A 27,137-nucleotide genomic window follows, 5' to 3' on the forward strand; every position below is an offset into this window, starting at 1 on the left:
ACGCCCGCCGGTATCCCGGGTGTGGGGTGAGCAGGGCTTGGGGCGCGGGCTGGGTGCGGTAAGGGCGAGGGGCGCGGGAAGGACGCCCGCCAGCACCCGCTCCCAGCTCCCCGCTCCCGCCCAGGCCCACCCTTTCCCGGCACTATGGAAACCGCATTTTCCTACGCCAACACGCCCTCCTCCTCTCTCCTATTACATCCAGAACAGGCGACTTCCACTTCCCGGGAACCTGACAAGTGAATGGCTCTGATGACGCCCCGGAAAGAGCCCACGACCGGGGGCGGGGGCGGGAGCCCGCGGAGGGTGGGGCGGTTCCGGGGCGCCCCTCGCACGGCTCGCCGCCGGCAAAAAAAAACAAAAAACAAAACAAAAAAAAAATCAAAAAACATGGAGCTGCCATCGACCCATAGCTCGCAGGCAGCGATGTTCGTAAACAAGCCGGGCCGCGCGCCTGCCACCCACGGCGGGCACCGCCCTGCGCCGCGCGCCCACCCCGACTGCTGGGGTCCGATCGCCGCCCCGCAGCGGCTCCGTCCTCCCGCCCCCGTTCCCCTTCGCCGGCGGAAGCCTGGGGACAGTTAGCAGGGCGCGAGGCAGGAGCACAAACCCCGCACCCGCCTCCTTCGTAGCCAGCTTCCCGCCCAGGGTGGCATCGCCCCCGCCCGCATCCACAACGAGCCCCTGATTAATGAACCCGTCCCGGCCCCCGCCGAGCCCCGATCGGGCCTCGGCGGGAGGGGGAGGGGACGGCGGGAAACGCGGCCCCGGTGTCGGCCCGCCCCCCCGCGCCTCACGCCCATTGGCCAGGCGCGCCGTCCGTCGGGGGATGCGGCGCCAATGCGGGGCGGTGGGGCGGGGCGTCCGCGCGAGTGTGCCTGCGTAACGCAGAGTCACGTGTTGTTTTGCTCTTAGTTCAGTCACTCGGTGCGCGATGTGTTACTCACTGTGCGGCGGGGACCGCGACAAGCCCGGGTCGTCGTTGTCGGCGGTAGCAGCAGCAGCAGCAGAAGCAACGGCCTCAGTGGCGGCGTGGGCCCCGAGTGTCCGGACGCAGCCCGGCGTCGCGCAGCGCAGAACGGCGGCAGCAGGCCGGCCGCGCGCGTCCTAAGCTCGGCCCCGAGAATCGGGGACCCCGACTCTCGGCCCAGCCAGCCAGTCCCCGGGCGCCGCCCGAGAGCCCAGGAGGCAGCCGCCGCAGACAGTCGGAGCGAGGGGCGGCGACCGCCCGCGCCGAGCATCCTTCGGAGCGGCGGAGGGCCCTGCGCCACCGAGCCGCGCGCACCTCCTAGCCCACCGCTTGGGCCCGGGGGACGCGCGCGCGTGGCCAGGCGGCCGGGCGACGGGTGGCGGGGAGCCGCCCCCGCCCGCGCCCCTCGGCCCTCGCCATCCCCTCCGCGCCTAGCCGAGAGGTGCGGCCTGAACCGGCGGCGATGGCTAGCGCGCCCCTACCCGGGGCCCCCGCGCCGGCGGGCGGGGACGGCCCGAACCTCAATAACAACAACAACAACAACAACCACAGCGTGCGCAAGTGCGGCTACCTGCGCAAGCAGAAGCACGGCCACAAGCGCTTCTTCGTGCTGCGAGGCCCCGGCACGGGAGGCGACGATGCAGCCGCGGCTGGGGGGTCGCCGCCGCTGCCACCGAGGCTGGAGTACTATGAGAGCGAGAAGAAGTGGAGGAGCAAGGCGGGCGCGCCGAAGCGAGTGATCGCGCTCGACTGCTGCCTGAACATCAACAAGCGCGCGGACGCTAAGCACAAGTACCTGATCGCCCTCTACACCAAGGACGAGTACTTCGCCGTGGCGGCGGAGAACGAGCAGGAGCAAGAGGGCTGGTACCGCGCGCTCACCGACTTGGTCAGCGAGGGTCGCTCTGGCGATGGGGGCTCGGGCACCGCGGCCACCGGCGGGTCCTGCAGCGCCTCTCTCCCGGGCGTCCTGGGCGGCTCGGCGGGTGCCGCTGGCTCCGATGACAACTACGGGCTCGTGACGCCTGCCACGGCAGTCTACCGCGAGGTGTGGCAGGTGAACCTGAAGCCCAAGGGCCTGGGTCAGAGCAAAAACCTGACTGGTGTATACCGTCTATGTCTGTCTGCTCGCACCATCGGCTTCGTGAAGCTCAATTGCGAACAGCCGTCGGTGACGCTGCAGCTTATGAACATTCGCCGCTGCGGCCACTCAGACAGCTTCTTCTTCATCGAAGTGGGCCGCTCGGCCGTCACCGGCCCCGGCGAGTTGTGGATGCAAGCCGACGACTCGGTGGTGGCGCAGAACATCCACGAGACCATCCTGGAGGCCATGAAGGCGCTCAAGGAGCTCTTTGAGTTCCGGCCTCGCAGCAAGAGTCAATCGTCCGGGTCGTCGGCCACGCACCCCATCAGTGTGCCGGGCGCGCGCCGCCACCACCACCTGGTCAACCTGCCCCCTAGCCAGACCGGCCTGGTGCGCCGCTCACGCACCGACAGCCTGGCGGCCACCCCGCCAGCAGCCAAGTGCACCTCGTGTCGGGTCCGTACGGCCAGCGAGGGCGACGGCGGCGCGGCAGCCGGGGCCGGGACAGCGGGAGGCAGGCCGATGTCGGTGGCCGGGAGCCCCCTGAGTCCTGGGCCGGTGCGCGCGCCCCTGAGTCGCTCGCACACCCTGAGCGGCGGCTGCGGAGGCCGCCCGAGCAAAGTGACGCTGGCGCCGGCAGGGGGCGCCCTACAACACAGCCGTTCCATGTCCATGCCCGTGGCGCACTCACCTCCAGCTGCCACCAGCCCCGGCAGCCTATCCTCCAGCAGTGGGCACGGCTCGGGCTCCTACCCGCTGCCTCCAGGCCCCCACCCGCACCTGCCTCATCCGCTGCACCACCCCCAAGGCCAGCGTCCGTCCAGCGGCAGTGCCTCTGCCTCCGGCTCCCCCAGTGACCCTGGTTTCATGTCCCTTGATGAGTATGGCTCCAGCCCTGGCGACCTGAGAGCTTTCAGTAGCCACAGGAGCAACACACCCGAGTCAATCGCGGAGACCCCGCCAACCAGGGACGGCAGTGGGGGCGAGCTCTATGGGTACATGAGCATGGATAGACCCCTGAGCCACTGTGGCCGCCCTTACCGTAGGGTCTCTGGGGATGGGGCCCAGGACCTGGACAGAGGGCTGAGGAAGAGGACTTATTCCTTGACCACACCTGCCCGACAGCGGCCAGTACCCCAGCCTTCCTCTGCCTCCCTTGATGAGTATACTCTCATGCGGGCAACCTTCTCTGGCAGTTCAGGTCGCCTCTGCCCATCCTTCCCCGTGTCTTCTCCCAAAGTGGCCTATCACCCTTACCCAGAGGACTATGGAGACATTGAGATTGGCTCCCACAAGAGTTCCAGCAGTAACCTGGGGGCAGATGATGGTTACATGCCCATGACCCCTGGGGCTGCCCTCAGGAGTGTTGGCCCCAGTAGCTGCAAGAGTGATGACTACATGCCCATGAGCCCCACCAGCGTGTCTGCCCCCAAGCAGATCCTGCAGCCCAGGTCAGCGGCAGCGGCAGCCTTGCCACCCTCGGGAGCTGCAGTGCCAGCACCCCCTTCAGGGCCAGGCAGGACCTTCCCCGTGAACGGAGGCAGCTACAAAGCCAGCTCCCCAGCCGAGAGCTCTCCGGATGATAGCGGGTACATGCGAATGTGGTGTGGCTCCAAGCTGTCCATGGAGAACACAGACCCAAAGCTGCTCCCCAACGGGGACTACCTCAACATGTCCCCCAGCGAGGCTGGCACCGCGGGCACGCCACCCGACTTCTTCTCAGCAGCTTTGCGTGGAGGGGGAGAGGGCCTCAAGGGTGTCCCTGGACACTGCTACAGCTCTCTGCCCCGCTCTTACAAGGCCCCCTATTGTAGTGGGGACAGTGACCAATATGTGCTCATGAGCTCCCCTGTGGGGCGAATCTTGGAAGAGGAGAGGCTGGAACCCCAGGCCACCTCTGGAACCTCCCAGTTGGCTGGCACCTTTGGGGCAGCTGGGGGTGGCCATACCCAGCCTCACCACTCAGCAGTGCCTTCTTCCATGAGGCCGAGTGGCGGCAGTGGCCGCCCTGAGGGCTTCCTGGGCCAGCGCTGTCGGGCAGTACGACCCACGCGCTTGTCACTGGAGGGACTGCAGACCCTTCCCAGCATGCAAGAGTACCCTTTACCCTCAGAGCCCAAGAGCCCTGGAGAGTATATCAACATTGACTTTGGTGAGGCGGGTACCCGTCTGTCCCCGCCTGCCCCCCCACTGCTGGCATCAGCAGCTTCATCCTCTTCGTTGCTTTCAGCCAGTAGTCCTGCTTCATCCCTGGGTTCAGGTACCCCAGGCACCAGCAGTGACAGCCGGCAGCGCTCCCCGCTCTCTGACTATATGAACTTGGACTTCAGTTCTCCCAAGTCCCCTAAACCTGTCGCCCATAGTGGAGACACAGTAGGCTCCATGGATGGCCTTCTCTCCCCAGAGGTCTCATCTCCATACCCACCTCTGCCCCCACGTCCTTCTGCCTCCCCCTCTTCCCTGCAACAGCCTCTGCCACCTGCCCCAGGAGAGCTCTACCGCCTGCCTCCAACATCAGTTGCCACTTCCCAGGGCCCCACTGCTGGCTCCTCAACATCCTCAGAGCCTGGGGATAATGGTGACTATACCGAGATGGCCTTTGGTGTGGCTGCTACCCCGCCACAACCTATCGCAGCACCCCCAAAGCCAGAAGGTGCCCGAGTGACCAGTCCCACATCTGGCTTGAAGCGCCTAAGTCTCATGGATCAGGTGTCTGGGGTGGAGGCGTTTCTTCAAGTCAGCCAGCCCACTGATCCCCACCGGGGTGCCAAGGTCATCCGTGCAGACCCACAGGGGGGGCGACGTCGCCACAGCTCAGAGACCTTCTCCTCCACCACCACAGTCACCCCAGTGTCCCCCTCCTTCGCCCACAACTCTAAGCGCCACAATTCAGCCTCTGTGGAAAACGTCTCTCTCAGGAAAAGCAGTGAAGGTAGTTGCATCCTGGGAGGAAGTGATGAGCCGCCCACATCCCCAGGACAGGCACAGCCATCGCCGGCTGTGCCACCAGCCACGCAGGCTAGGCCATGGAACCCAGGTCAACCTGGGGCTTTGATTGGCTGTCCTGGAGGTGGCAGTTCTCCCATGCGCAGAGAGACCTCTGTGGGTTTCCAGAACGGCCTCAACTACATCGCCATTGACGTGAGGGATGAGCAGGGGTCCCTGTCGCCATCTCAGCCGCAGCACCCACAGCCTGGAGACAAGAGTTCCTGGGGCCGGACCCGTAGCCTTGGGGGACTTCTCAGCACCGTGGGAAGCACTGGCACCGGCGGGGTGTGTGGGGGCCCAGGCCCCGGAGCCTTGCCCTCTGCCAGCACCTACGCAAGCATTGACTTCTTGTCCCACCACTTGAAAGAAGCCACAGTTGTGAAAGGTGAGGTCCTCTGACCTTGAGGCCGGGAAGGGGGTGGGGAGTATTGGGTTCCTTGGCTGCCATGTCATTGTCTCTCTCCAAAGAGCTTGCCATGAGCATTGGCTTGGCTTGGAAGGTAGAGTGAATACCTTCCCCGTGAGCGGGAGATTTTGACCTTGTTTTAGTTGCAACCATCTCCTGTCTGGGTCCTTGTGGTCCTGCCCTTCCCATCTACAGACTGGGAGAGTTGTTTAGATCATCACAGTTGAGGATGCTGAAAGGCACTGGCTCTATGTCCTTGGTCACCTCTGCCCAGCAATAGTTTGTTGACCCTTGGGAAGTGAGCATCTTGCCTGCTCATAGGAGCAACTCCTGTCACTTCAAGTTGGTATGTAGACTGTGACAGGCCTGTCATCAGAGGCTCCATAGTTCCCATAAGGGAAGTGGTAGTAGTGTGGCTTGGCTTACATAGCCTGACGGCAGCCGTTCCCACCTGAGCGTAACTGGGAGTGTCCTGCAGGCTTTCCTGTCTGTGGGTACCAGTCAACCTCCCAGGATTCCTGGTGCTGCAGGTCTAGGACCTGGCAAAATGACATTGTTAATAAGTTCCCAGGTAATGTTGGAGCTGTTGATGTAAATCCCTGAGGAGGTGTGGGAGCTCAGGAGCCACTGGAAGGCCCTCGTGGGCTGGGTGGAACAAGGAGTCGGGGTTGGCATAGGAGCAGGATGGGCTGGGCTTCTCAGAGCACCCCAGGCAATAGCACTCAGCCATGTTTCAGGATCAGGGTTTGAAGCGCGGTTCTTTTTCAGGAACAGTGGGACTGGAGGGCAGCTGGGGCTGTCTCCTCTCCAATTATCAAATATCCACCAGCACGGAGAAGGGCTTGCTGTGCGCCTGGCAAAGCCTTCTGTGTCTCAGAAATGACTGGGGTGTAAGAGGAGTCCGGGCTGGAGTGCCGAGTTCCGCTCTTCTTCCGTCTTGTCGGGGTTGCTAGCAGGACAGGCTGGGTGCCGCAGTGGAGCCTGTGATGGGAGTGGAAGCCATGTGGTTGGTGGTCTGTGTTTCACGGAACCTGTACAGTATCCACAGTTAGAATGTGTGGTCTGTTAGAATGTGTGGTCTAGTGTATTTGGGACTGTTAATTCATAGGCTTCAGGCTTCTAGCTTGGGGCAAATACTGTTATTTTAGGGTAATAGATGAAAATCTGATTCTTTTATTATTATAATTAAAACGGGAGTGGAGAAAGGAGCCTCCAGGAACTACCAAGAGTACTGCAGTACCTCAGCGTCTAATTAAGTCAACTAGAAGTTGGCCAAGTGTCTCCTCCATGTTCAGTACCTCAAATGAAGGTCCTTTTGTCAAAGTTTTACACAGTGCAAAATTTCTAATACTAGGGAGTTGAGGATGGGTCATCTAAACACAGCGGGATGTGACCCAGTGGGGAAGCTCTGCTTGTCCCCTATTCCCACAGGCCACACATTGACATCCCTGTCCCTGTGGTAGAGGGGCTGGTAAACAGGCAGAATTGGGGCTGTGTGGGTGGTCTTCTTTGGAAACCCCAGATTGAAGCTTGAGGCCCTTGGTACAGTCACTACATCAGAAAGAGGATTCACTGGCAGATTAGAAAGAATGCTGACCCACAGGGGGTAAGTTTGTTTAGACACCTGGTTTATCTAGTCCTGCTTAAGGTTTCCCACCAGGATAAATTCCTGTCAGCCTGCAGGATTTCACACTTGTGAAATCCAAACAGTTCTTCCCTACAAGCTGACTGGGAGGCATCTTGGTTACAGTTATTCTGAGTTTCGTGGATGTTGTGCTAAACTCTTCTCTAAAGGGGGATATTTTTAAAGGAAAAACCGATAACTACGACTAATCTATTGTGCCAGAGTCACATGTTCAAAGGGAGGCATCCGTACCAAATTAGATTTCCAGCAACTTGACTTGAGCAGAGTGCGGCACCAGAGTGGGGGAGGAGAGAGTGCAGGCTTTGCTCATAGAGCTGCGGGGGGCCCCTTGATGTCCCTAGGATGGACCTCTTTGTGTGCAGCTCACATCCAGATAGAAACTGGTGGTGTGCCCAAATGAGAAATTCTCTGTAGAGCCGCGTGCTCCGAGACGGTGGTTTGTCGAAGCCAGGATGGAAGCACGAGTTTGAGACTGAAATGCAGAATGTCCTCGCCACTGAGCAAGCTCTGCCCAGGCTCCTAGCAGTGCCCTGTGCTGCCACCCCAAGCTGCTCATTCATATTCTCCTGGACTCTCATCTATTACACAGACACGTCATAATTTAGCCCAGCCTGGGTAGTATGTAGTACGTAAAGTAATACAGACACAAGGTGCTGGCAGTGTCTCATAGCCGACTGCAGTTGAATTGGGAATGGGGGTGGGTTTCTTAAACACAACTTAGTAAGAAACTAGTAAGCACCAGGTGTGTGTGTGTGTAGTCTTGATTAATATGTCGGAATTGCTGTCTTGCTTGGGAACCGGAAATTAACTGGATTAAATGTGTTTTAAAACTGCTTCTATCAATTTTGCACATTATTGATGACAGGATTGTAGATTGGTATGCGCCCTAAAATGTTGGTTTTCTCTATAGAGGGATTTTCATTCTGTTGCTGATGTTGAAGAGGCTGACGGGAGAGGCTGTGGAGGGCATCTATATTTAGTTCTGTTTGATCAGAAGACTATCTGCATATCCTTCTCTTAACCAGTTTCTCAGAGAAGTGAGGTGTTTCCAAAGGAGCTTGTGGTCTTGGTTTAGTCTAGAAAGTTCTGTCTTTGGAAGTGCTTGGTCCCTGGAGCCAGCACAGCAGCTTTGCAAGCCTCAGAGGGTGCCGTTTAGGCCTGGTGCCTGGGGTATGAGATGTTGCCCTGCAGGGTGGCTCTCACCTAAGGAAAAGGCAGCTGAGGTGCTAAGGAAAACACTCTGGTTTTGGTGAATGAAAGTCACGTGGCCAGTTCTGCTTCCTTTATTGAAAGAAAAGCCTTTACTGAAGTGTCTCTGAGAAGGAAGGAGGGCGGAGCGAGGAAGCCAGGGTTCTGGTTGCTAATCTCCTCCGGAGAGCCACCTACCCGGCTCTACCCTGCTTCTGGCTGTGTTGTCTGCAGAGCAGTTGATTCCCGTCCTTCCCCTGCTGGGCCACAGAGATGAAATTAGAGTGCCCTAAGCCCTTGCTTAGGTACTTTTGGAAATGAGTATGCTTAAATTAAAAATTAATAAATGAAAAGCCAAAGTCGCAGTAGTCTGGGAATGAAGACAATGCCTTCTTAAAGCTTACCTTTTCTAACCCGTTGGCTGTGCTTGGTGCTCTAAGAAACCCACCCCCACCACCTTCTTTAAGAATTCCCTAAAGCCAGGTGGTAGCTCAGCCTTAGAGCACTGCCAGAGGAGAGCAGCAAAACAAAACAAGATTTGTTCCAGAAGGGGGAAAAAATGAAAGTAACAATGTAGAGATTCAAATTACATAGTAGCAGAACAATTAAGAAAAACAGGCCTGCTGTCTGTCCTGGCTTCAAAGCAGGCTTTGCATTCCCTGCTGTGATGTGCTCAGGTATTAAGAGCTGTTGACAAGATGAGGATGTGTAATTAGAATATACATTTTTAAAATTGACTCTTAATGCTGCCAGCTCTAACTAACAGTCAAACCCTCAAACTTCAGAGGTTTAATTAGCCAGGATTCCGCGGGGTTTCGGTTGTTTGTTGACTTAACTTAGGGGTCACTCCTCGAGTTTTGATCTCAGTACTGTGCTGTCTGTCTGTAGAGTAGGAACATGCTGGATTCTTTGCTCTTTGACCCCGAAAAAGCAATTTTCATAGCAGCAGCTGGGCATAAAGGTGTTCTGTTAGATTCCTACTAACATCTTTTCTCTGGAAGCATGTTCTAAGAGCTAGGTAACTTTGCTATCAGATTTGGCAAATGGGCCAACCTTTTATTTTGTTTTGGGAGGGGGGCATTGGATAGTACAGAACTGAATGTTTTCCCTTCACCTTGGAAACTTAAGGGGAAATGTAACTTTATTCTCGTGTCTACATTGCCAATTAGTGTGGGGCCACTTTGACTCAAGTGGAGCTGAGCTCCAGATTCGGCCTCTTTGCCTAGAGAAACTGTGGTGGGGTGGAACTTGTTTAGTCTCTCTAGACCAGCACAAAAGAGTGTATGTTTTCATGCAAAATGTTGCCATTTTAGTACACATTTTCTGCCTCTCCATAATGACCCGCTACAAAGATTTTGCTGCTTATCCGGCTATTGAGGGTTGGGTTGTATGACAACAGTGCTTTCCAAATCTAAACAGAACACTCTATATTTATTTTCGTTTGTCTGAATGTATCATTCAAGACTGCAAGGGGAAGGGGTGTAGTTGATGAAACAGGGAAGGTAGATGCGGGTTTCTGGAGGGAGCTGGTAAGGAAATGCTGAGGTCATGGTGGCCACTGGTCTTTTGAGTGTCTTTTGTGGGTAGTTTCCTAGGCTTGTGTTGAGGGTGCCTCGAAGTAACACCTGCAGTTGGAATAGACCAGGAAGCAAGCTGCACACCAGGAGCTGCTTGCTGGGTGCAGAATGTGCCAGACACTCTGGGCTTGGCGCTCGTCATTGAATTCATTGTGTTGAGTGCTGAAATAGAGCTGGGCTGAAATGTACAGGCTGTGTGTGGGTGATAAAGCAGTTCATTTAATAATTGCGATTTCTTTTTCTGCTAAAGCAGAAAAAGTACTGAGTTTTACACAGACATAGTTATTTGTCCAAATGATCTACATGCTGTTCCAGTTTCTTTGTGTGGTATTTATGCAATGACATTTGCAAAATATTTCTTACTTCTTGTGCATTTGCTGAAATTGGGTCAAACGTTTGGATCCACCATATATCTTAAAGATAAACCTTTACATGAACCCTTAAGTACCAAGTCTTTTAATATTTATTTTAAAAAGTATCAGGTTTTCCAGAAACACATGTTTAGAACTGGTGTTTGTGTTCCTGTACTGTCTTTTTTTTTTCTTTTCAAAACCCATGTTTTTGTTTTTTTCTTTTTCTTTCTAATTGAATAGTAATGTATTTTGTAAGGACATTCAAATCTTTAGCCAATCACCTTAAGAATATTGGTCCTCTATGCTTTTCATCTATAGAGAATTGATACAATTCTCAGTGATTTGTGTGTTTCCCAAAGCATAGATGTTCATCCTAGATTGCAGTTTTCATTATCGTTTCAAAAGCCAAATGTTGACATTGGGGCAACTCTGCTTTTTTTTCGAGGTCACAGTACAGTGTCTTAATGTTTATTACTATGGCATGAGATTTCTTTACTTTGTCTGTGGACTTAACTCAGGCCATCTTCAGGGACCAAAGTGTGCTGTTAACAGTCCAGAAATGTGGCAAACACAATATGATTCTGAACGAATTCTTCTTGGGTAAAATGAAAAAGAAACATTCTGAGCAATACTGAAAGGCAACTTCACAGGGCACAACTGGGCGAAATTCAAGCCTTTGTAGTGTTTTTATTTCTGTAAGTATAATGTCATGTGACATTCAGACATCCTGTAATGTATGTGAAATCAGCTTTTATGTGTATGGATGGGTGTTTCGCCTGTATTTATGACTGTGCCCCTCCAGAAGAGGGTGTCAGATCTCATGGAACTGCAGTTCCAGAGGTTGTGAGCTCCAGCACAGGACCTCTGGAGGAGCAGCCAGTTCTGTTAAAGCTGAGCCATCTCTGCAGCCCCAGACTCAGGTTTTGTCAGGTGGTCTGTCCAAAGTCATTAGGACAAAAGGAGAGAGTGTTGGACTCAAGCTGTTCATGTTGGATTATCAGCTTGAAAAGCAATAACCACCCTGCCTCCAAACTTCCCAGGTGACCCTGTGTTTCCTGTTTCTGTTGTGTGGCAATGAGTTAATTTCCCCTTTCCCTCTCATTTTCCTCCTTATAATTTCAGAGTAAAATGGGAACAGTTAAGGAAGCAGAGAGGAAGAATGGCCATTGTGGGAAAGTCCTCTCGGTTTTTATTTTGTTTTATTTTATTTTTTAGCCAGTTTCCATCTGTCAGTTTGAAGAACTTCGTTGTGTTAATTTCCACCACTACCACCCCCCTTTTTCTAAGCCCTCTTTTGTCCATAGATTTGCGAGTTTAACTCCTGGTGGTAACTTCCTGTGGTCCAGCTTCCTGGACCTCGCCTGAGTGAAGAAACATTTCTGCTCCTCTAGCAGTTTCTATGTTTTCCTAAAGAACCCAGGACACAGACACAGGACTTACTATAAAATTTAGCATCCAAGTACATTAAGCCTCTTCAGCTAGTGTGGGAGCAGCAGGGGGTGTGGATTAGGCTCCAGAGTGCACCCGAGGACACAGAGCCCCGGTGGGAACCACTGCCTTAACACTGATTCAAGGTCAGATGTAACTAGTGTAGAATAGTTGTTAAATACCACCGGGAGAGCAGTGGAGGAGGTGGCCCAGAGGTTGGCACGCCCTGGGTGGACATCTGAGCGCCCTACTTCACGCTCCTGGGGTCCATCTGCTCCTGTGGAAGAGCTGAGCAGGCACAGCAGGTCCTACCACCCTCCTGCTGTTGCGTCCAGTTTAGGGAACCGCTGGGGGCAGATGGAAGGAAGCATTTGAGGTAGAAAAGCAAAGTGCCCAGCGAGAAGACGGCTTGCACAGCAGGCAGAGGCACTGGGGATGTCACTAAGAAGAAATGTTTCTAGGCTAGTTCATGAACCTTGAAGGCCCTTCCTCTTCAGGACAGAACCAGCCCTGCTGACCAGTGATGCAGGCTGGGTGAATACCCTCAGCCTCTGCATTTGTGTCCTGTGTGTGGAGTATTGTACACCCCTCACAGCCCGTTAGCAGCTTCCAAAGAGATGAGTCATTAACTCAGTTAATAATGAGTAGATTTGGAAACACCAATTTAGAATTAGCCTCAGGACCAGTTAGTAGCTAATCATCTGTTTCTGCGTGGTTATCTTCTCAGGACCAAGTGTCCCATGAGGTCTTAATATTCTTAAGGTCCTTAAAAAAAAAAGTTGTGGGGAAAATCATTTAGCTGGCTCTTTTCACATGACGACAGATGGGTTTCGTTCAAATTGAACTGGGCATGAGCTGTCCCCTTTGGAGGTGGTGTGACTATAAAAGAATTCTTAGGCAGACACACCAGGAATTCATTGAGTCCTCATAGGTAAAACCTGTAGCAGAGCATCGGAAGGCCCTGCCCCCTAGGTGACTGTCTCCTTTATGCTGGCCGCACCATGGAAGAGGACTCGGTCTCTCTATCAGATGGCAGCTCTGGGCCAGGAGCCCTCCCTGATGAGCGGCATGTGCCCAGAGTGGACTGATGGAAGGAGACTTCCACAGGACAAACAAACCAGGACCGAGGCAGCTTCTCTAGGTTGTGGGTTCCGGGGAGGGCCGGGTTCAAAATTTACTGTCTTGCCCATCCTGGGTCTGTTGGGTACTTTCTAGACACAGAGTCTTTAGGACAGAAGAATGGACTCTGGCTTCCCTAACAGATCAGTCTCGGCCACACCGTCTCTGTAAATCAATCAAAGAGGCAAACAGAGGAGACGAACTCAGTAGAGGAAGAATGGCTGCGTACAGCTTGTGGCCACGGGTCCCTCTTGGGGCACCGACTTGTGTGTTGGGTTTCAGTAGAGGAAAAAGTAGGCCTGGGGTCAGGGGTCTTGTGTAACTAGGCAGTCCCTGTGGAGGTGTGGTCCGGGCTTTCTTATCTCAGTTCTGGTTCTTCAAGATGGTCCAAAGAAGCGCTTCTTTCTTGAAGGGACAGCTGGCTCCTGCAGGATAGGTGCCCTGTGTTCATAGGTGATTGCCCTCGTGGGGGTGGGGGGGCTGCCTTGGGAGTCCCTGCTATTCCTGGAATCAGAAGGGACTGTGTTGAGAACAGCAGCTTATCTCTGTTCCTTCAGCTTGGGGGGGCGGGGGTTGGGATAGATTAGGCAGAATGAAGCCCTGTTTTTAGTTACTTTGTGGACTTATATGAGAAGGCAACACTTTTTTTTGTTGTTTTTTTTGTTTTGTTTTGTTTTGTTTTGTTTTTTTTGCTAAAGTAGCTTCTTTAATTTAATTGTGAAGTCGGTTGTAAAAACTAGGAGCCCCACTTTCCATCTTCTGGCGAGCTGTGAAGAGCCTCTTGCTATCACAAACATAGAAGACTTTTCCAAGTATGGTGTGTGTGGATTCTCTGAGTGAGGCCCCGTGTCTCTCTGTAATTGAGCACATGCCTGCGAAGAGGCCACCTGTCACTGCTATGACCCTGTTGTCCTAGCCTTCTTGGTTGGCAGAGAGCAGCCACGGGGATCCTCTCTTCTCCTTTCCCCTTAGTAAGGACACCCTGGGCCACTGCCAAACTCAGCCCTGTTTGGGATCTTGGATGCCCCTGGCAGATGGGGAAGTGGGGTGAGAAATCTTAGAAGTAGGCTGAGGTGATGGCACTAGATTTTGAAAGTCCACCAACAATGGTCTGGAGCCCGCGAGCTTTCTGTAGGATTCAGCGCCGTGTGTGTTAGAGAGAACCACCGAGAAGTTGAGTTTTGTGTGGCAAGGTCAGAAATGGAACTGCTTAGGACCGCGGTGCACAGCGGGTATGGCAAGCTCTAGTGGTCACGCTGGATACTATTCTGGATGTGGAGATCTGTCTTCCCTTTCCCCTGAGTGTGCAGCTGAGGATGGCCAGTGAGCACACAGGAGCTTGGATTTCTTCTGGGCTGTCGGTGTGCAGAACATACAAATCGGATGTCTCCAGCCAACAGCATGCATGGTTTTAAAAATTTGCTGGCGGTTTGGGACCAGTTCAGCCTCACTTTCTTAAATTGCATTTTAACAGGTTCCTACTATACAGGCCGCACCTTAGAGCGCCATCCGCATCGAGAAGCTAGAAATGAGGCGACCCCTCTTTGAGTTTCGCCTTCATGGCTTGTTGTCCTTCTGGAAGCCAGAATACAGCTTGCTGCTTCCCAAGGGAAATCGAGGGGAAAAAATTGTTTCCGCAACTCATGGAGACTGAATTTCACAATGTATGCACATAAAAAGTTCTTCATAGTCAGGTCAAGCTGGTGTCCCCCAGGACACGCTCCTGCAAGAGGCCTTCATCTGCCTCCATCCCTCCTCCAACCTCTCATAGTTCCTCACCCTCTGACCATGAGATGGGGACCATCTCCCTGCAGACCTTCCTCCTGAGGGGCGATGCCTAGATGCTGCAGGGGGTTTCCTGTTCTTGGGCTGCCCCTTCCAGCTGGTGCAGAGGGCTTGTGAGAAGACAGCCCCTAGGATTTCTGCCCTGACCTGGACTGGTCTGCTGGTTGACCAGAGGTCTCTACCTCTGCCCCTGGGCTGAGTGACAGAAGTAAATGGCATGTCCTTGTTTTAGGTCTAGCCCATCCAGGAGGGTTGACTCTGTGTACACCTGCAGCCCAGCTTCTCATCCTCTGTCACCAGGAATCTTGGCCCTGTCTCTAACCCAGGCATCCGGGACCTTACTTAGGGCCCTAGTTAGTGTGGGTGGCTGGTAGGAGACTCTGCCTGGGCTGAAGGTGTGGTTGCTACATAGGACTTGAGGGCTTGGGATATCTTATAAGCACCCTGGCTTTTGGCTACAAGAGCACATGCACCGCCTGAGTCCCTGTGGGACGTGGGATTGGCTGAACCGTGTGCCAGGGGAGGGTCGCTGCTGTGGTAGCTGGGTGCTGAGCCACATGGTGGGTACAGCAGGGTTTGGCTCTGTTCTGTCCTTTCATGGTTCGAGTACAACAGAGAGGCATGGGCACCCTGGTCTTCAGAGAGTTCTTAGCTTTCGGTGGCCTGGAGTTCCCTTCAACTGAGTTCTCCTTCCCCACTGTGTTCACCCAGTCAGCTGGGTTGGTTCTCCTTTTGCTAGGTCCTGCCTGCCTGCCTGCATAGTTTCCTGTGCCTCCCCATGGTACCTGGGCTGTTGTAGTTTGCATTGCTCCTGGAGGTATCTTAGGAGGGGGGTGGGGCTGTGGCAGCAAGTCCCCTTTGCCCTACTGCCCTGACGCCCCAAACAGCCAGCAGAGCTGGTCTTCCTCAGCAACTCAGGGCCTCCGGGTCTGAAGAAGCCTTTGTAGTTCAGAACATGGCATGTGGCTACATGCCTGCGTGACTGAAGTAAGAGTCTGACCACGGAGTTGTGAGTCATGCCAGAAGCATGTGCTCCTTGATGTAGAAAATCAATATTCATGTATGGTTTTTTTTGTAGTCATTACAGTTTCTATCTAGACTCTCCCTTGGTAGTTTCACTGTGACACTGGGGGGCGGGGTGAGGTGGGGGAGAGAATGGCCCTATCTTCAGGAGTGGGTGTGATTGATTGACTTAGCTGAGAAATCAGCTGGTTGATGGTGGCCACGGTCCTGGGTCCACCCTGGGTCTGACTCTGGCCATTGTAACCTCACGCCTCCCACACATACATCCCCCTTGAACCATGGAAAGCTGTGTGGGTTTCAGGGTGCAGAAACGCCAGCAATGAATGGCTCTTGTGCCCCCTAGGGAGTGGCAGTGTATGAGATGTGTCTCACAGGGGTGCAAGCTGGGGCAGAAGCCCTGCCGAGCGCTTGCTCTTGGATCCTTTGCTTGTTGCTATGACAGAACACCTGATAAAAGGCACTTGGTAGGGCTTGCTTTGACTCAGAGCCGTCATGGCGGGGAGGCTTCGCTGCAGGAGCCGGAGACAGCTGGCCACAGTGCAGCCTCCATCAGGAAACGGAAGGAGATGAACCGTGGTGCTTGGCTCTATTTTTCCATTTTACTCTGTCCAAGGTGATAGCCCATGGATGGCGGCACCCGTGGTGGGTGAGAGGGTCTTCCCCGTTAACCCAATCTGGAAGTCCCTTCTTAGACATGCCCCAGAGTTGTGCCCCAGGGCCATTGATTACAGATCCCATCGACCCCGGCCATCAGTATGACCCATAGCTCCACGGCAGATTGGCTACAGGTGAAGGAAAACAACGAATCAGCTCTGAATATTTATTCTACTTATCTGTAATCTGACAGGAAAAAGATGGAAGGTTTTATGACTCCAATTGTAATCATTTTTATAGTGTACATAAAGCATAGTTTCTGCATCAGTGTGAGCCATCATACAAAAATGTGCTACATCTCAGAGAAGAGTGGAGCTTCTCAGAAGGCGCTCGTGATTCTAGTGCTGGTTCATGTACTGGCTGTGGAAGTGGAGCCCTGGAAATCACGTTTTCAGGGGACCCGAGAAAGAGCTGGCTATGGGTTGCAGCTGTGGTAGGTGTCAGTTTTTCTGGGAAGCTGAGTATCAAGAAGGCTTGCCTTTGGTGTCCAGATGGATTCTGTGCTGGGAAAAAGAAGCCAGAGCAGACCATTGGAAAGAGTGCTGGCTTCACACCTGGTCTTATGACTCGCAGGGTCTGTAAGAGGATAGCATGGCCTTTAGCAGGCAGTATTGCGTTTCCAAAGCACACAAGCTTGCAGATAATTTCCAGGGGTATCAGTTAGCCTCAGGTGTAGCCCACAGGTGGAAAATGTGTGGTGCTATTTTGACAGACCTACCTGTGTCTTCTCTTTGGGCTCCTTGTTAAATGTTGGTGGGTACATGTGCCTTGAAGGGTTGGCTGACTAGGTTCTGTGACGGATTGGACAGTGGAGGCTCGTGGTTGGTTGTCATAGCTACCCAGCTGTGCTAGGTGAGTGACAGTGGCTATGATCCCATAACACTGTATTTGCAGAAGAGATACGGTCGGTCCCTGCTGTGCACCATCACCGTTTGTGAGACGGAAAGTATTCTTCCTGGGTATCCGACCCGCCACCTTCAGGTTTTGTTTTCCTTTTGGAGGTTGCGTGTTTATCTTTTCTTCTCTGAGAAGTGGCATAAACTATTAGGGTTGGTTTTCGTTCTGGTTATGTTAGTTGAACTTAGCTTGACTAAGGAAAATTGTCCTGAGTGCAGAGGACATGAAGACATGAGGGCCAGAAGCACACGGTCACATGCAGTCTAGCAAGCAAGCTGGTTTCCCAAGGCATGTGTCCATCACCTCGTCTTACTCATTAAGTAGGATCAGATACTAGTATGGCATTTAATGTCCTTTGAAGGGAGTTCTATAAAAAGCCAATGGAAAAAAGCTTGTATGATCTCATACATAGAATCTTAAAAAAAAAAAAAAAACATCCGGGTTAAATATCCAGAGAGCTCAACAGAGCTGGTTGTCATGGGGCTGGGTAAAGTGTGGAGAAAGGGTAAGAGGGGACAAACACAAAGAAGTACATAGGGCAAGGGTCTCTTTGGAAGTCTAAAGTGAATGCCAATTGGGGGTTATTGCTTTTGTTTTAAAAGCAAGTAACTTAACTGCTCTTGCTACCAAATCGCAGCTAGAGAAGGTGACAGCAGGGAACTGGTTAATCCACTCCGGTGACCTTTCTCCTGTGTCAGTGTGCCCCACAGCATCATGCTGCAACCCTCAGATGTGCACAGCAGCGTTTCCTACAACAAAACATGACAATGACGCAAAGCAGAAGTGGAGACTGGGCTCAAGTGATCTCTCGTGATCCCACTGGGCCCCAAACATCTGTCCTCCAGGCCAGAGGGAGCACTGGAGAGAAGTTGATACCCCCCACACACTCCTCACCCCGGTACCACTTGAGAGGCCCTCATCATTCTGGCTTCGTCCTCTGGTTTTAACCTGGGATTAGAGTGTCCTGGTTTGAGAGAAAGGGTGCCCTAGGATGCAGAAGACGCTGGACTCCCAGGGCCTGGAGTGTGCAAAGAGCTTACTCCTCTAGTGTGGGATCTGCATCTGCATGCAGCTGGGGGTTCCTTTTAGGGAGGAGCTCGCTAGATGCCCACATTAGGAAACAGCCATTGAAACCTTGACTTGTAAATGCCGCCGCTGAGGCTGAGCTGGCAAGTTCCCAAGGGCGAAGCTTTGGGTGTGTAGAGAAAGTTTGAAGTGGGGTGCTTCACAGGCTGGGAGGCCTCTGAGCACACCGTGGCTGGGCCATTAAGAGACTGTCTTCCTTGAAGGATTAAGCTGAGTAGAAGGGTAGTTGGTTCCAGCCTTGAGAAAGCCGCATCGTCTCATCTCCCAGCTGGGATTGATTGTGTCATTAGCAAGTTACAACTCGAAGATAGGGAGGGAGTTTAGTCCCAAGCATCCCAAGTGAGAGGGCTCTAATTGTCAGCGGCCGTGCGAGCTCACAGCGAAGACTCTCAAGCAGGTCGTCACAGGGAGCTTAATCATCCATGTTTTCCTTTTAAATGATTTTTTTTTCCAATTTAGATGAAAGGCTAAGTAACCGTTTTTCTTAGAATCTCTGGTGACTTTGTTATCACCCCCAACCTGACCTTTTTTTTTTTTTTTAATACTCTTAGCAAAGTAAGAAGATACTAAATTATCAGGCGTATTTTTCTAGGAATTTCTCTTCCAACTGAATAGCCTGTTTTCCCAGCTAGTTCTGTGTTTAAATGAAAAGCCTCCACTGGGCATTGAAATGGGCTTGAAGGATGTGGGGACTCGCCAAAGGGCTCAGTTCTTCCTTAATTTGGTTTGCTACTAGAAATGTAAAATACGTAGCCTCTGTTTTTCTTTTGGCATGCAAATCAATATTCATCTAAACAGCACTAGGAATTCAGAGCCCTGAATATATTACAGTCCACACCTGCTCTTCTCTGTGCTGCACAGAACCTTGCTGGGGCTCCATGTGAGGGTCTGTGTGGGAGCTTCTGCGGGGGAGAAGCTTTCAGAGATCTAGAGACAGAGTCTGAGCTTTCCCGGGCAGAGCAGTCCTGAACACTGACATCTGAAAGAGCCTGGCGTCGAACACGCGGAAACCCAGAGTCTCATGAGAATCCCAGCGGAAGGGAAGGCACGAGTGGGTCCACCTGACTCACATGCCCCTGGATGTCTGTCTTATTTCTTGCTAAGACTCTAGGCTTGATGCTCAACTGGTGTGGTGGGACTTCATTATTTTGCTGCTTCTCCAGCAGACTGTGGAAAGCCTGATCCTTCAGTCGTGTATCTATTTTCTGTCTTCTGTCTCTCCCTCCTTCTCCTGTTCTCTCTCCTTCCTCCTCCTCTCTCCTCTTTCCCTGAGGTCTGAGTGTAGCTTTGGAGGTGGTGGAGCCACTATAATCATTAAGTTCTTTCTGTCCTGGGAAAAGATGACCTGCAGGTTCATCCTCGGGGGCTTAGGAGTCTTGGTTGTGGGATTGTATCCCACATGGGGCATATCAGTGACATATGCCATCAGTGATGGCTGAACAAAGGTGGAGCATGACCAGACTCTGTGGCAGGGCATACGGACGGAAGTTTCTTTGCTAATGATTTTTGTTGTTGCTGCCTGTCTGCTTTTCATGACTCCAGGCTCAAGCCTTACTGCTTTGACGAGTTCATCTCTGATCTAGGGATTTGGGTGTAGAATTGCAAAGAAATTTCAAATCCTGTGAGTCCAGTTTCAGTATAAGCTGCCTCCAGGCACGGGACAGAGGTGGGTCTGTGGGTCTTTCCTATGTACAGTGCAGGGTCTTCCCCAGTTTTACCACTATGACTGGACAGCTCAGAGTCTCCCTTCTGAAGGCACATGCAGAGCAGAATGGCCATAAATTAATCATCCTTGTGTTACCTCTAGTGGATTTGACATAGGTAATAAATAAATAAATGTATACTGGCATCTCATCCTTAGGACCTATAAATATTTAGGGTTGGGGATGTCAGATTAGCAGTGTTAGAAAACGTTTTCCTTCTTCATAGTCTACATGAACCAGCCCAATAAAAGTAAACAGAAGGCATAGATAGGGCACAGGCATCCTGGTGCACAGGCGTAGGGCACACAGCAGATCCTAGTGCACAGACATAGGGAACACATCACATCCTAGTGCACAGACATAGGGCACAGATCACATCCTGGTGCACAGACATAGGGCACACATCACATCCTGGTGCACAGGCATAGGGAACACATCACATCCTAGTGCACAGGCATAGGGAACACATCACATCCTAGTGCACAGGCATAGGGCACAGATCACATCCTGATGCACAGACATAGGGCACAGATCACATCCTGGTGCACAGACATAGGGCACACATCCTAGTTCGTTTCCAGGTCAGACCCCGGCTTTATTTTCTGTCCTGATGGACTGGAAAGGGTAGGAGCTTTGATGAGGGCAGGGGCCTGATCTTGTGTCTAACCCCCAAAGCCTAGTCCAGCCTCCTGTGTGGCCCTCCTCAGGCATACGTTATCCTGCTGTGGTCACCCAGAGCTCTGGCCAGCATGTGCAGCATAGTTTTTGCCACCCGTTCACATTGGAGAAAGGTGTTTTGGACGTTGGTATAAAGATAGCCAGTTTCAGTCTTAGGGCTTCTTTTCCTAAGGATGGAAAAATGGGAACTACTAAGGCAATTCCTTTCTCTTACTTACCTTCTCGTAGGGCGTCCCAGTTTTAGGGCTTCATGGAGTGGGTGTGGCGGGCTTTCTTTTGGGGCCACCATCCAGTCTTCCAAATTAAAACACAGAGACTTATTAGTTACGAATGCTTGGCCTTATCTTAACTCTTATTTCTTTTTTGTTCTTTATTGTTTTTATTGAGCTATATATTTTCTCCACTCCCCTCCCTTCCTCTACCCTCTCCATGATCCCCACGCTCCCAGTTTACCCAGGAGATCTTGACTTTTTCTACTTCCCATGTAGATTAGATCCATGTATGTCTCTCTTAGGGTCCTCTTTGTTGTCTAGGTTCTCTGGGATTGTGAGTTGTAGGCTGTTTTTTCTATGCTTTCTGTCTATAAGCCACTTATGAGTGAGTACATATTATGCCTTTCTGGGTCTGGATTACTTCACTCAATGTGATGTTTTCTAGATCCATCCTTTTGTCCACAAATTTCAAGATGTCATTTTTTTTCCCACTGTGTAGTACTCCATTGTGTAAATGTACCACATCTTCTTTATCTGTTCTTCGGTTGAGGGGCATTTAGGTTGTTTCCAGGTTCTACTGTGACAAATAATGCTGCTATGAACACAGTTGAGCACATGTCCTTGTGGTATGATTGGGCATCCTTTGGGTATATACCTAAAAAGCGGTATTGCTGGGTCTTGAGGAGGTATGCTGTTTCCTAATTTTCTGAGAAATTGCCACACTGGTATCCAAAGGGGCTGTAGCAGTTTGCACTCCCACCAGCAACGCAGGAGTGTTCTCTTTACCCCACATCCTCTCCAGCATGAATTGTCATCAGAGTTTTTGATCTTAGCCATTCTTACAGGTATAAGATGGACTTATAAGAGTTGTTTTGATTTGTGTTTCCCTGGTGACTAATTGTTGTAGCTCTTCTTTCTTGCTAGCTCTCATAACTTAAATTATCCTGCTTCTCTCCATCTACACTTTGCCTCAGGGATTTCCACCTTTCTTTCATTCTGTCTAGCTCACTTTCACTACTTCTCCACGACTGGTTGGTGGCTGCATGGCTTTTGGTCCTAGGTGTGTCTCTCTCTCTCCCTCATTCTCTCCTTTTTCCTCCCCTCTCCTTCAGGATTCCTCCTTGTTTTCTCTGCATGCTAGCCCAGCCTATCCCTCGCCTGTCTAGCTATTGGCAGTTCAGCTTTTTCTTAGGCCAATCAGGTGCCTTAGATGGGCAAGGTGAAACATGCAGCAGTCCTTACATCATTAAACAAATGCAGCACGAACACATCTTTACATAGTTAAAGTAATTTCCACAGCCTGTGGGTCCAGTGAGACTACCAGCATTTCCTTGGTTCCCTGTTTCTGTAGGCCCCCACCCCCACCCATCGGACCACTTCTGATGGCTTCCTGCTACATCGTATAAGAGGTTCCCCAGGTCTCCCACATTGTCTCTGTCAGCACTGCGACCACCTCAAGTGCATGTCCTAAGGAACTACACTAAAGTTTAAGTCCCATGGTCCCAAGGGGTCCTGAGGTCTCCGTACTAGTGTTATGGTCATCTGTAGATGTAGGAGTCTTTGACCTCACAGCAGACAAGTTCCATCACCTTGTATCACCCTGGTGCGTGTGCACATATATGAGTGTGTGTGTGTGTGTGCGGGGGGGAGGGGGGAGGGAAAATGGGGGATGCGCCCATCCTGAGCACACAGTTCTCACAGTTGGTGCGGTGCTGTCTGATCTCCCTGCCCCCTCTTGTACATGTGCTGGGCACCCATTCATCTTCCCATAAGAATATTGTTTTTGGATGAAGAATAGAACTCGAAAAGAACTTTCCTGAAAGGCCCATGCCTGGCAGACAGCCTTCTTCTTGCTTCTCAGCTTGTTTTGTTCTTAGGCACACAGCAACAAGTCACACTTGATGCGTGCCCCCGATGACCTGATGCTTGCAGTTAGATATCTCGGCCACATGGCATCCCTAAGGAAGCGCAGACCTTACCCCACTGACCCTGGAACACACTCATGTTGTAGTAGAGAAACGGAAGGAGATCATGGCTACAGCTTCATCTCCCTGAGTGTTATGTAGACTTAAGTTAACTTGGCCGGTGTTCTCCTGAAGGAGAGTTACTGGCTTAGGGTCCCCTGAGTGGCAAGATACTGTTGCTTTACTGTGAAACTTGGGCCCTGCTTGTTAAGGTTGTCAGGAGTCAGATGCCACTGTATCCTTGGAGTCGCTTGGGATGGAAAAACCTTGGTGATCAATGGTCCAGCAGGACCTAGATGGGAGACCTTTCCTTAGGAAGACATACTGAATTCAATGTCTGTTGACTTTGTTTGCATAATGTTTATTTCCTAATTGTTTAAAGAATGCAGAACAAACAAAAACATGAAGTTGAACAGCCTCCAAGTGTCACATTGTCAGGGGAGGTAGAAGAGCTGGGGTGTTTGTCTCACACCCGACAGGCTCTGTCTGCACAGATCTGTGCTTTGTTGGAGAGTAGCCACACATTCTTATTTGTGGCAGGATGTCTTTTAGGGGCACACTGCAAACTTTTCTCTTGCTGAGTTAGCCCTGTGAACTCAAGGAAAGAATGAACACACACACACACACACACACACTTAGCAAAGAATGAGGCTCACAAGTCAAAGGTCAGAATTCCAATCAGTGTTAGAGGTGTGCTGGCCTTATGATGATGGTGATATTAAACCTAAAAGAGAAGAGGTCTGAGCAGTTTAAGGCCCAGTATGGCCTTGTAGCTGTCATCATGGGGAATGATGTAAAGTCACATGCCACTTTGAAGAAGGAACTTTGAAGATAAAAGGGCAGGGTCATCGTGATGTGACATCAGTTTTCCCTGCCATGCTATTCAGTGACGAAATGAGCAAGAGTGTACACACACACACACACACATACACACACACACACAGTTAAACGGGGACTTTACACACTAGGAATGGAGACCTGGTTCTAGAGGCCATGCTGTCTCTCCATGGAAGGGACAGACAGGTGCAGCTGGCCACATGACCACATGCTAGTCCTCTGTCCACTCAGGTCAGCAGGAGAGTTGGTAGCCTTGTACTTGAGGAGATATGTACTGTCTTAAGAGGTGATGAGAGCCGGGTGACAGTAATGTGTGGCTGAGAGAACTTTTAAGTTGGGAGGGGGGGTTTCGAGACAGGGTCTTACCTGGTAGCCCTGGCTGGCCTGGAGCTCACTAGTAGACCAGACTGACCTTGTACTCACAGAGATCCATCTTCCTCTGCCTCCCAGGTGCCAGGATTAAAGGCGTGAGGTTCTCATACTAGTATTATGTCATCTGTAGACTGTAGGAGTGTTTGACCTCACAGCAAACACGTTTCTTCCATACTTTATTGCCCTGCATAAATCTATGTGTTTTTAAGAAGAAGGAGGATGACGGGCAGGTTCCTGGGGTGGGAGAGTGGACTCCAGGCAGCCCTTCTTTCTTTGAGGAGTCAGAGGTTGACAGCGGTAATGTAGCCCCTTGGCAGGTATGTGGTGGTTGTTGTTCATCCCCAGGGCCTGGTCCCTCCAGCACAGATGCTTGTCATCAGGGCAAGAAACCTGCCCATCCCCATGGAGTGCTCAGCAAAGTGTATGGGGATGACGTTTCTCACCTATATGCAGATAGATTGGAATGCACCCTGCTGCCCCATCTCCAGGATAGCCGACTTGAGTTTGCATCTCCCAAGCGCCTCATTTGAAGGGAAAGGCCAACCCCAAATGTAGGTCCATGGGTTTGGGGAGCTCCCTGGGTTTCTATGGTCCCTGGAGCATGACTTACCAGTTATCTGATCTTTATTTCAGAGTGAAGTGCTACAGGCTCCATTGCCACCACATCGAACTCTGAATCCATGTGAAGGAGATGCTCAGCCTGTCTGCAACCAACGCTGCTCACTTTCCTTTCAAATGGGAGTAACTCTACATTGTGAGACTTCTGGGAACTGTATTAGATAAAGAGCCAAGAGGCAAGGCCACCTCTTCTGCCGTCACCATCGCTCTGTTTGAGTTGCATTTCGTTTTGTTTGTAAACTAAATGAGTTGATGGAGTACACTCCGGGAGATTGGGCATTTCCATTAGCCTTCATAAAGCCGGCTGGCGCTGTCATTTCTTCATTTTCATTCTGGCAAAGCGGATTAATCCCTCAGCGTGCAAGGAGATGCTACGATACTCATGAAAGTGGTCAAATCTGGTATTAGCTGGCTTACAGTCGAAACTACCACAGTCCTACCTCAGTTCAAGGTGAAGCTGGATGGTTTGGCAGGGTACAGGGCAGCTCTGCCCCCGTGAGTCACATGCTGACCTCCGTCTCTCCGACAAGCGGATGTGGATTCCAGTCCAGGTACCTGCGATGTTTACTTATGCAGGGAGCCCGGTGTGGGACTGACAACTCTCCTTGGGATTGGACTTGAAGACGGATTAATCCTCATGATTTCTAAACGTGAGCAGAGCAGCCTCCTTTTGGAAATCATCAACCGTGTTTGGGGGTAGGGGTGGGGAAGGATAGCTCTCCCTTTGTACCTTTAACGGACTTCTTGACGCGCTCTCATGTCAGTACTTCAGATGACAAAGCCTTTTCTCCTGCCCACGAGCCTCCTGTCTGAACCCTGGCTCTCATTCCTTGAACCAGAAACTCAATGTAGGCATGCTCGCAGCTCAGGCTGGTTTGGGTGTGGCAATTTTGTTTTTTGTTTTTGTTTTTTTAAATATATTATCTCTGACATGATGTCATGTTGTTGGTCAACAAGGCCGCCCTGAAGAGGAGGGGAGGCAGTCCAGCCATCACACTGTTGAGAGCAGAAGAGGAAAAGCCGCCTCTGTCCCTGCAGACACTTGGCAACAGTTCTTGACAAAGACTACCCTGGTTCTGTTTTCAGTGTTCTGAAAATGTCAGTGTTGTGGAATTGTCTCCTGTGTCACCTAGAAGGGCTGAGCTTGCCTGCAGAATATCAGTCATCTTGCTGCTCCATTACAGGGCTGGAGGCCCCGCCTCCCCACCCTCCCCACCCCACTCCCCAGTGCCTGTCTCCTCCATAGTCCTGTAGAGCCTACACTAATTCTTGGAAATGTGAGTTGCTGGTTTATTTTTTATGTCATTTTGTTTTTGTTTGGGAGAATATATATATATATATATAAGTATATAGATATATATCACTATAGAATAATGCATTGATAAGAAGAGGCTTTTTAGAGGATGACCAAAAAATTCCATGTCTTAAAAATCTATTTAATGGCAATGCAGCTGTCTTCCTGCTTCTGTGCTGAGCTCGTAGAAGAAGGCTGTATTGCAAGACAAAGTTGAATGTAAATTGACCCGCACCCTGCGCCAATTCTCAAGGTTTACTTTTCCCTCCCGCAGTTACACGTCACAGCGGTGCATGGCGCACAGCACTAGCGTGGAAGTCCATTTTGGCGTGCGCCATGCTGCTTTGTGGAGATGAACGTTTGAGAATCCCCTGAGATGTTAACTAGTGTTGGGACTAGGAGCCTGCACCGTGTTTGCTTTGTAACTAAATCCCCCAGGGGCAGTAGGACTGAGCTGCTGGCGGTGCTGACTGCAGCGCACTTAGGCACATGTGACCCGTGCATGCCCTCCGTGTTCGGAGAGGTCAGCACAGGACGCAGATGGTACGTGTCCCTGTGCAGCCAAAAGGAGCAGAACAAGACATCAAGAGTACACTAAGTTTTCCCCTCCTGTACATTTCAAGAAGAGCAGGCATATGCAATATTTACATCCTTCAATTTAGTTTACAGAATGGAACCAAAATGTGGGAGTGTTATGTTTGCCGCACTTCAAGCTGTATATTGAGTCTTTGTACATTTTGCCTGACACTTAATCTTAAATTTAAACTATTTTTTGCTATATAAACTTTAACAGTTATTAAACAGTGTTTTCTTTGAGTACATGTTGTTTCAGGATATCAAGATGTTAAATATATTTCTCGCTATTGTATTTCGACAAGAGACTCCCCTCCCTATTGTCTTCCGCTGTACATGGTGTATATAGGGGTCATGGGACACTGCTGAAGACAAGAATAAACTGGAGTAGATTAGTATGCTGTATTTAGTCTGTATTGACCACGAATGCCCTCCTTAATAGCCATATGCAATAAAATAAAATGCATTATTTATGAAATGAACACAGATTGGAGGATGTTTTTCTGCATAGATAACCAGTTTTAACTTGAAGCCAGTCTCATCCTGCGTGTTTGGCATTAGCAAGTGGTGTGTGCATGTGGTTTTGTTTTTTGTGTTCATTTGTTTTCGAGACAATGTTTCTCTCTGCTAGGCTGTCTGTCCTGGAACTTACTCTGCAGACGATGTTAGCCTCATAGAGATCCACT

General features: G+C 51.3%; 1 protein-coding gene across 1 annotated transcript; it reads left to right on the plus strand.

Moving 5' to 3' along the window:
* The first annotated feature begins 1,275 nt into the window (after positions 1 to 1,275).
* Positions 1,276 to 26,910, plus strand: Irs2 (insulin receptor substrate 2). The gene is made up of 2 exons (XM_057752435.1): positions 1,276 to 5,424; positions 24,600 to 26,910. The coding sequence occupies exons 1-2, from the start codon at positions 1,431 to 1,433 to the stop codon at positions 24,602 to 24,604; spliced, it is 3,999 nt and encodes a 1,332-aa protein (XP_057608418.1). The 5' UTR covers positions 1,276 to 1,430; the 3' UTR covers positions 24,605 to 26,910.
* Positions 26,911 to 27,137: the final 227 nt, after the last annotated feature.

The sequence above is a fragment of the Chionomys nivalis genome, chromosome 20 (genome assembly GCF_950005125.1).
Source record: "Chionomys nivalis chromosome 20, mChiNiv1.1, whole genome shotgun sequence".
NCBI classification, from domain to species: domain Eukaryota; kingdom Metazoa; phylum Chordata; class Mammalia; order Rodentia; family Cricetidae; genus Chionomys; species Chionomys nivalis.

Bases quoted from the DNA above. Each gene is read 5' to 3' on its own strand.
- Irs2 (XM_057752435.1), top strand. From the start codon at position 1,431: ATGGCTAGCGCGCCCCTACCCGGGGCCCCCGCGCCGGCGGGCGGGGAC.